Here is a 10,158-nt window from a genome sequence, read left to right on the forward strand (position 1 = left end):
GTGATGACCTTACACAAACGATATACTGTATTCTCTGACGGGATGTGTACAGCGCTTTTTTCCTTGCTCAGACTAGATGGACTCTACAGATGAGGCTGTTTTCTCAGGCTACAGTCTATGGGCTATGTACATAGAGACCTGGGCCAAGATACATCCGGAGCCTTTAGAAGATCCCATAGCATCCACACACCTCTCTGGGTTAATAATTAGGTGACGGAACTTGAATGCTTTGAGCAATTCAGGGTGGGTTCAAGGAGAGAGGTCTGAGGGAGGAGGGGAGAGGAGGAGGAGGGGGTAGATGAGTGAGGGAACAAGCATGGTCACAAACAAAGCAAGTTTCATGAGGGAGGAGGTCTAGTGATCAGCTCCCGCGTTTGCTTGAGAGCTCCGTCCTCCTCTTCTCCTGGCTCCTCTTTCTCTCTCCCTCTCTCCCTGGGTTGGGGTGAACAGCAGGTGGCGCAGGCAGTGAGTGCAGCCTCAGCTGGACACGGGGATTAGAAATCGGTGACACTCCGCTGACATCTGCACTGGAGCTTCACACTGGATGGACAACAAGCCCACCACGGAAAAGTAAGTGGTTTTTTTCTGCTCTCCATCCCTGTGTGATATTGTAGCTGTTTTATAACTATTACGGAGTTGAAGACAATAGATAGTCTTAGATATTAGGAGAAGGTGCAAACTTGAATTGGATGGGAGGTTTCAATAGATCAGGACCAGAGATTAATGGGGTTTTTACTCTGCTCATTGTCAGGTTTAATTTCACTTCAATGGTGTTACAAATTAGTTCAAGTTGTTATTTTCAGATTTAAGATTGTGTAAAAAATGGGGACATTAAAGACTCCATTCTACTGAAGAAAAGGAACATGTGTAGCCTGGTGTGGATAAGATGTCTGTTGCTTTTGGGGTTGATGGACCATTTGTACCTTCATGCCCAGTGAACAGAAAGTGATTTGTGATGTATAATTCATTTTATGCGCTCTTCATTTTTCCATACTAACCTACATGTCTGAACTGGTAGATTGACATCCTGTTTCCCTCGGGAGACAGGGAGCTGTCAAGCCTCATGCCTCACTAGCACCATGCATCTCTTCTTCTGTCCACAACAAAATAACCCCTCCTTAGTTTCTAGAGATCGATGCCCAGCTTGATGTCAATAGGGCCATTGGGGGAGCTTTTTGACTGGTGCTTAAGCTTTTTAGCTGGCTTATAAATGGTGTGTTATGACAAAAGCAAAATGGGGTCACCAGCCTTGCTTATAGACAGTGCAGATGGAGGATAAACAAATTACATATCAAACCAATTAATACAGATAGAATGCCTCACATCATTCTGCCTCATGCTATAAAAGTATTCCTGGTAACAGGAGTTTTCATGTATGACTGTACTAAATGACATAAAGGGTCAAATAAAATGTACCAGTATGTTTATCTTTGAATTATACAACTGCCTTTATAAGGGAATTATATTAATCTTAGCTTTCCTAATGTGGGTCCTGTTGATTCCTGATCTTGGTCCATATCAAAATAATGTACCCATGTGTAATCTAAGTGGGCTGGCGTGTCTTTCTACACTTATCTGCCTTCTAGGACTGCCAGTGTCATTTCTTTGGCAATATGTTCCAAAACCATCACAGCAGTTTGAGGCTGCATTGTGGAAACGTTAGAGGATGTATTGCTCCAAGTGTCAAATCCTTCATTCTGTTTGAAGTCAAAGCAGACAGTCAAAGTTTGTTTGCCAAAGGATAATGGTAATATACGGCATGGTTGGGTTAGTAAGGCTTCCTGGATGTTTCTCAAATGGCTCAGAGGCCATTCTCCCTGTGAGATGAGATCCCTATGTCTCATTTATACCGTAATTTTTTTTTTCCTGTGCATACATGCTCCACGGCTGAGATATGGCTGTGAAAGCTGGCACTCAGGGGAGAGGAGGCAGCATTAATATTGCAGAGGTTTTCCTCTGGGTGTAAATGAAAAGACTGAGGGTCTGAGTGTGAACGCATGCTAAAGGTCAAGGTTCCCTCTGCACTGATGGAAAACAGGCAACGGGAAGTGTCATGATATTATTTACACTGTAAAGGGGTTGCTATGAATTTAACAGTAAATTACAGGCAGCAAATAAGCATGTAAGTTACTGTATTTCATATTGCACACACCACATACCGGTTAAATTGGTACAGCACTCTTATTAATGGGTGGAACAAATATAGCCTCTTAGAAGGCACGCCTCAAAATATTTTAATGAGCCAGAAACAACAATACCATGCACCTAGTAGTGGTTCAAATGTTTTTGGCCCTCCCAAAAATACGGTACAGGGATGGATGACAGTACCATTCGAAATACAGCAATTCTTTCCCCTCCTACATCATTTTCTCATAATGCACCATAATTTACAATATGCTGCAGTAAAAGGTTTCATGGTATTTTCCTGTTGATAATATCCCCAAATTACCATATAACTTAGTTTTCCTTTACAGTGTAGGTTAGACTACTATTTAGCTAAGACCAATGTGGAGAAATTAAAAATGGGATAATGTGCAAAACAGCTACGGTTAGATTAACATTGTATTTTTGTAAATAACAGCTGGTGCACGATATCTAAGGAAGTCTCAAGGTTTTGCTTGCCGGAGGTAGAGTATCTCATGATAAGTTGTAGACCACACTATCTACCTAAAGAGTTTTCATCTGTATTTTTCGTAGCTGTCTACATACCACCACAGACTGAGGCTGGCATTAAGACCGCACTCAATGAGCTGTATTCTACCATAAGCAAACAGGAAAACATTCACCCAGAGGCGGCTCTCCTAGTGGCCGGGGACTTTAATGCAGGGAAACTTAAATCGGTCTTACCAAATTTTTATCAGCATGTTAAAAGTGCAACCAGAGGGAAAAAATACTCTGGACCATCTTTACTCCACACACAGAGACGCATACAAAGCTCTCCCTCACCCTCCATTTGGCAAATCTGACCATAACTCTATCCTCCTGATTCCTGCTTACAAGCAAAAATTAAAGCAGGAAGCACCAGTGACTCGATCAATAAAAAAGTGATGAAGCAGATGCCAAGCTACAGGACTGTTTTGCTAGCACAGACTGGAGTATGTTCCGGGATTCCTCCGATAGCATTGAGGAGTACACCACATCAGTCATTGGCTTCATCAATAAGTGCATTGATGATGTTGAACCCCACAGTGACTGTACGTACATACCCCAACCAGAAGCCATGGATTACAGGCAACATTCTGCAATCCACTGAGCTAAAGGCTAGATCCGCAACGCTGATCCTCAACACAGGGGCCCCTCAGGGGTGCGTGCTCAGTCCCCTCCTGTACTCCCTGTTCACTCATGACTGCACGGCCAGGCACGACTCCAACACCCTCATTAAGTTTGCCGATGACACAACAGCGGTAGGCCTGATCACCGACAACGACGAGACAACCTATAGGGAGGAGGTCAGAGACCTGGCCATGTGGTGCCAGGACAACAACCTCTACCTCAATGTGATCAAGACAAAGGAGATGATTGTGGACTACAGAAAAAAGAGGACCGAGCACGCCCCATTTCTAATCGACAGGGCTGTAGTGGAGCAGGTTGAGAGCTTCAAGTTCCTTGGTGTCCACATCACCAACAAACTAACATGGTCTAAGCACACCAAGACAGTTGTGAAGAGGGCACGACAAAACCTATTCCCCCTCAGGAGACTGAAAAGATTTGGCAGATCCTCAAAAGTTTCTACAGCTGCACCACCATTGAGAGCTGGTTGCATCACTGCCTGATATGGCAACTGCTCGTCCTCCGACTGCGAGGCACTACAGAGGGTAGTGCGTATGGCCCAGCACATCACTGGGGCAAAGCTTCCTGCCAACCAGGACCTCTATAACAGGCGGTGTCAGAGGAATGCCCTAAATATTGTCAAAAACTCCAGCTACCCTAGTCATAAACTGTTCTCTCTGCTATCGCACGGCAAGTGGTACTGGAGTCTAGGTTCAAGACGCTTCTAAACAGCTTCTAACCCCAAGCCATAAGACTCTTGACCATTTAATCAAATGGCTACCCAGACTATTTGCATTGCCCCCCCCGCCTCTTTTACACCGCTAATACTCTCTGTTGTTAATATCTATGCATAGTCACTTTACTAACTCTACCTACATGTACATATTACCTCAATTACCTCGACTAACCGGTGCCACCGCACATTGACTCTGTACCTGAACCCCTCTGTATATAGTCTCGCTATTGTTATTTTACTGCTGCTCTTTAATTACTTGTTCCTTTTATTTCTTATTCTTATTTGATAATGTAATTAATATTTTTTTTTTTAACTGCATTGTTGGTTAGGGGCTTGTAAGTAAGCATTTCATTTCACTGTAAGGTTGTATTTGGCGCATGTGACTAATACATTTGATTTGGTTTTGATTTTCATTTGAGATTGTCTAATAGCTTTGTGACTCTAAATAAATTACTGTACATGATCTGTTATCAATAATAAAATGAAGCAAATGTAAAGTGAAGAAATAGCAGCCACTGGAACGAGCTGCGCCAAACACTCAAACTCAACAGTTTTACAGTTTTACAGTCTCTTATTCAAAGACTCAATCATGGACACTCTTGCAGTTGTGGCTGCTTTGCGTGATGTATTGTTGTCTCTACCTTCTTGCCTTTTGTGCTGTTGTCTGTGCCCCATAATGTTTGCACCCTGTTTTGTGCTGCTACTGTACCATGTTGTGCTGCTGCCCTGTTTTGTTGCTACCATGTTGTTGTCATGTTGTGTTGCTACCATGCATGTGTTGCTGCCATGCTATGTTGTTGTCTTAGGTCTCTCTTCATGTAGTGTTGTCTCTCTTGTCGTGATGTGTGTTTTGTCCTATATTTTTATTTAATATATTTTTAATCCCCAGCCCCTGTCCCCGCAGGAGGCCTTTTGGTAGGCCGTCATTGTAAATAAGAATTTGTTCTTAACTGACTTAAATAAAAGGTTAAGTGAATAAAACATTGATTGAACATTGATTTATGAAATGTCTTTACTGCGTCACTGTTTAGGAATATAAACATATTATCTCACTGATTAATGATATTTGCTTATCATGAATATAACAAGGGCTGTCTCTTACGTGATAGAAAGCATGTGCCCCGCTCTAGCCAAAACATCAGATTTAGAATGGTTATGTTCAATGTTAATTAGCTCGAAATCCATTTTCCCACCATCCCACCAATTAATAAAAATTAAGTCTGGAGCAGGCTGATGGACTGAGCTAGGATTGGCTGAAGATTTCAAAGCAGCAGGTTTTCAATGAATCTGTTTAAGCCTGAAAATGTGCATTTTAATGTCCTTTGGTAACCACCAACGAACTTCGTCTCATCTCGGAATTTGTAGAGACATACTGTTGAGTTCAACCATCATATATGATTGATTGCTATGTATACAGTTCGATACCAGTAAATCATTTTACCTGAGATGAAACCTCTGGTCCTTTGGAGTTTGATATGTGCTCAGTCACTAGACAGACAATATGTCATTTGACCAAAGGCTGCTGAGCACCTAATCCTTCTTTCATGTAATGACTTTCTTCTTCTGTCTTCTCCACAGCTCAGGTGTCACAGCAATAGCGTCACAGGCTGAGGTTGGGTGAATAAACATGCACATGGACTGGATGAGACAAGCCAGCACTGGAATCAGAACGTGTGAAAAACAAACGGCTCAGAAAAAGAGAAAGAAGCAAAGTCCCTAAGTACATGTTGGTCCTCAGGTGGGACCACACAAATCATGTAAGCCCTAGCAGCCTCTGCCGATAAGAAGGGGTGATACCAAAACATGGAGGTGCTGCTCTGTGTCTGTGCCCTCTGTCATCTATTGCTAGGCAAACCTTGATATCAACATGGGGTCAGACAACCCTTAAAACTATGTATATATTTATAAGAACTGACTTCTGTCAGCATGCAAATGGAGCATAAATGAGAGAACCTTTTGAGACAGAGAATCGGGCACTGACACGATTGAAGTATGTAGGCTATATGACCTATGATTCGGGACCTTCGAAGCAAAGACACAGGCAGTATGGAAGTGCAGACCACCTCTCTGGTTCAGGTATATGTCAACGGTACGGAGCAACTAAACACCTCATACGACTACAACGTCACGGACGCGTCTGAGAACCCAGACACCTATCAGTTCTACACCATCGGCCTCTTCCTCTCCTGCCTCTACACCATCCTCCTCTTTCCCATCGGCTTCATTGGGAATATACTCATCCTGGTGGTCAACCTCAACCACAGGGAGAAGATGACCATCCCGGACCTCTACTTTGTCAACCTGGCGGTCGCAGACCTCATCCTGGTGGCAGACTCCCTCATCGAGGTCTTCAACCTCAATGAGAAGTACTATGAGTACGCAGTTCTGTGTACCTTCATGTCCTTATTCCTGCAGGTCAACATGTACAGCAGCATCTTTTTCCTGACATGGATGAGCTTTGACCGCTACGTGGCTCTGGCCAGCTCCATGAGCAGCAGTCCTTTGAGGACCATGCAGCATGCCAAGCTCAGCTGCAGCCTCATCTGGATGGCCTCCATCCTGGCTACGCTGCTCCCCTTCACCATTGTCCAGACCCAGCACCGCGGCGAGGTGCACTTCTGCTTCGCCAATGTCTTTGAGATCCAGTGGTTAGAGGTGACCATCGGCTTCCTGGTGCCCTTCTCCGTCATCGGCCTGTGCTACTCGCTGATCGTGCGTATCTTGATGCGGGCGCAGAAGCACCGGGGCCTGTGGCCTCGCAGACAGAAAGCCCTGAGGATGATCGGGGTGGTGGTGCTGGTGTTCTTCATCTGCTGGCTGCCTGAGAACATCTTCATCAGCATCCAGCTGCTGCATGGCACAGATGACCCGGCCCAGCGCAGCACCTTCAGCGGCCACCTGTGGCACGACTACCCGCTGACGGGCCACATCGTCAACCTGGCCGCCTTCTCCAACAGCTGCCTCAACCCCATCATCTACAGCTTCCTGGGGGAGACCTTCAGGGACAAGCTAAGACTCTTCATCAAGCAGAAGGCCAGCTGGTCCGTGCTCTACCGCTTCTGCCACCACACCCTAGATTTACACATACCTGTGAGGAGTGAGGTGTCGGAGGTGTAACGCTGCAGGATCAGCAACATGTTTGAATGAAAGGATGTAACAGAAGTCCAGGGGGGAGGAAGAGCTATGTGCTGCTGTGTCTACCCAGCAGGATCCTGGGAATTGTCTTCATGACACCCTCAAAGGCTTCCAGAACTCAGCTTCTTATAGGTGGTAGAGATACCATGGAGGAAAAGCTAGAAACTGACCATGAGGCTGCAATTTTGTCCCCTGTAAGTGCGGGTGGAGAATGCACTGTGTATCTACATGTATCTACACTGTGTATCTAATAATGAGATCTGGGTATTAAATACACATTTGGAAAATGGAGAAGGCAAATTGATGAAAATACCAGGTTTGGTGTTCTTTCAATGTCTTCTCTTCGCTCATGAAACCGCAACAATCTACTCAGAGAAATGGCGGTGAGGGAACCAATTAAAACAGACACATCAAAGGGACCAGTGACTTGCTTCTCCTTGACCCCAGTGTGGTTATTGTAACACTGTATACTGCTCAGAACTGTTTGGGTAACCCATAAGACCGCTAGACAAACCTGTTGTCTGCTCGTTTTTTTATGTACTGACAATGCCACTGTATTGTAAGTAGATGTCCTTTTCTTTGTTTGCCTGTGCAAGCAATTGTCCACTAACACCACTTTTATTTAAATAAATACAAATAAATGTGTTTTTTTTAGGAAGCTGTTGAGAAGCTCTTTGCTGACTTAGTACCGACAACCTTAAGTGTATTACAAAAAGTGGAAGTAAAAGACAGGATATGCCTTCCACAAATCTAAACAAATCATTTTTTCTACATATGAAAACAAATTGTAGGTGGTGACTTGCTGCATGCGCCCAGACGTCAGAAAAAAGCTTCTTTACCTTTGATTTTCTCCTATTTTTAAAGAATTCATTTGAAATGTTTTAAACAAAAATATTATTCAAATCGAGGTAGATCGCAAAGGAAACATGAATGAAGATTTTCCTCAAGCATGCACAAACAGTTGTGTGCCAGTGCACTCAGTATTTGGAGAACGCTAAATATATCTAGTCAAGACCGATACACATTCTAAAGACAGATGTTATCCACAGTATTATGACCCTAGTTGTCAACTCCTGTTTGCCTGAGGCAGAAACAAGGAGGCAGGTGTTGTTCGGAGCGGAGGAGATGGGATTATAAGTAAACACATTACTCAGCGAAGACGATGGAGGCGCTGCTATCATCTCTTGTGTTTACTCTCAGTCTCCGACAGATTCAGTCATTCTAAAACTACAGTGAGCAGGGACAGATTGATTTACCAAATGCTTGTTTATTTACCAAATACTATTTTGGGTAAGGGCTGAGGGTAAGGGTAAACATCCTTTTAAACATAATTTTCTGTCTTGCTAATCTGTCTGTGAAACAAGGCTGAATAAAGACCAGATCTTTTAGTTCTTGTTACAGTTGAGAGTATGTACAGTAGGCTACTGTAAGGAGTCACACCTGCTCCTGTTTTGCTAGAAAAATCTCCTCAATTACAGGAAGCCGGCAAAAGGACTGCTCCCCTCAACTATTGTTCTCATTCATTATAAACACAACAATTCTGCGGAAATACACCAATCGCTGTAAATTTATGCCATGACCCTGTTAACCCTTATTGAACACTAAGACCATTGCCTCAGTCATTACTGTGTATGATATCATTACTGTGTATTACGGTGCATTCTGAGAAAAGTATCCCTTTCCCATGAATGTAAAAGGAACCGATAGAAACACAAACAAATACAATGGAATCCAGTAATTGCGGTTCCCAGCAGTTAGGTTTTTTGTGCTATTTGTTTGTGTTTGTGAATTGATCCTAGGTTACTCAAACTGTAATTCATTCTATCTCTAATTTGAATCTGGGGAAATGATGGATTAGTGCATGTGTCAGATATCGTTTGACTAATAGGGCCTACTTACTGAAACCACAACAGAAGAGGCATGGTATTTTTTTTTTATAGGCATCATAAAATATCTTGTCAAATCTGCCAACAAGCCCTTTTATGTTCGCCTGAATTCCCACGCGTGAACCACCCAAAACAAGCAAACTCATTTCAATCAAGATATCAACACTAGCATAGTCTGGGTGTTACTTCCGTGGCATTTCCTTTCCACCAACATGTACACATCAATAACCTCGAGATTTGAGACACCGACGTTTGGAACCGGTTCAACTCATCATTGGAATATGTGTTCACTAGTGGAGGAGTGTGAAGGTTTTGTAGAGAAATAACTTTGATTCGTAGTTTAGCACGAACAAAACCCACGCACAGTGTGTAACTGCCATTGCTAGTCATAGGCAATTTGAGGCTATGTACTTCAGGATTATGCAACAGGCGAGGGCCACTCAAACAGGATGGCAGTGGCACATTTGGGTGCCACCACTTTGTAACATTTATGGCCTAACCCATGTGCGTTGGTGAAGAATACAATAGCACATTGATTTTATTTTAGAGTGCCTGGCTAAAAAAAGAAACAGGGCATCAAAAGCTGGGTTCCTAGTTGAAAGGAGACAGACTATCATGATCAACTTGTTTCTTACCTTGTAATAAATACCAACAATACACACTATCAAATGAGCAATAAGGAGTAGTAATCAACAAACGATTCCTAATAATTACAAGGCAACTAAATACTGGCTACTAAGCAACACAAGAGGAGTGGAAAAGACCATTGGACAGTGCTATAAGCTTGTTAATTGAGGCTCCAAATCATCTGACATAAATCCAGTTTGCAGCCTCTGTGTATATCCTTGTCAGCCAGAGCAAGTGCAATAAACAGTTAATGCGTCAGGTTGAATCTGACATGGCTAAAAGTGATCTGTCTTTTTATTACTATCTCACATTACTGTGAATTGCACCCTCTATCCTAAACAACATTTTGGGATGAATATTCTCAAAGCCATAAACAAAAAAACTACTTCGGTGTCATTCCAGAGAGCAAATAGGTTCCCATTGAGAAATGGTTTCAAGGATGATACAGGGCACGCCTGCATCTAGAATGTACTGTAGTCGGATCCTGTCGTTTAATTATTGTTC

The 10,158-nt window shown here is 43.1% G+C and overlaps 1 protein-coding gene across 1 annotated transcript; it reads left to right on the forward strand.

Moving 5' to 3' along the window:
- Window positions 1-310: 310 nt before the first annotated feature.
- On the forward strand, window positions 311-9,247 carry gper1 (G protein-coupled estrogen receptor 1). Its single transcript, XM_021557845.2, has 2 exons — window positions 311-570; window positions 5,585-9,247. The coding sequence occupies exon 2, from the start codon at window positions 6,017-6,019 to the stop codon at window positions 7,121-7,123; it is 1,107 nt and encodes a 368-aa protein (XP_021413520.1). The 5' UTR covers window positions 311-570; window positions 5,585-6,016; the 3' UTR covers window positions 7,124-9,247.
- Window positions 9,248-10,158: the final 911 nt, after the last annotated feature.

This window comes from Oncorhynchus mykiss, chromosome 13, assembly GCF_013265735.2.
Source record: "Oncorhynchus mykiss isolate Arlee chromosome 13, USDA_OmykA_1.1, whole genome shotgun sequence".
Taxonomy (NCBI): domain Eukaryota; kingdom Metazoa; phylum Chordata; class Actinopteri; order Salmoniformes; family Salmonidae; genus Oncorhynchus; species Oncorhynchus mykiss.

Excerpts from the sequence above, each read along its gene's own strand:
- gper1 (XM_021557845.2), top strand. The coding sequence starts at position 6,017 with ATGATTCGGGACCTTCGAAGCAAAGACACAGGCAGTATGGAAGTGCAG.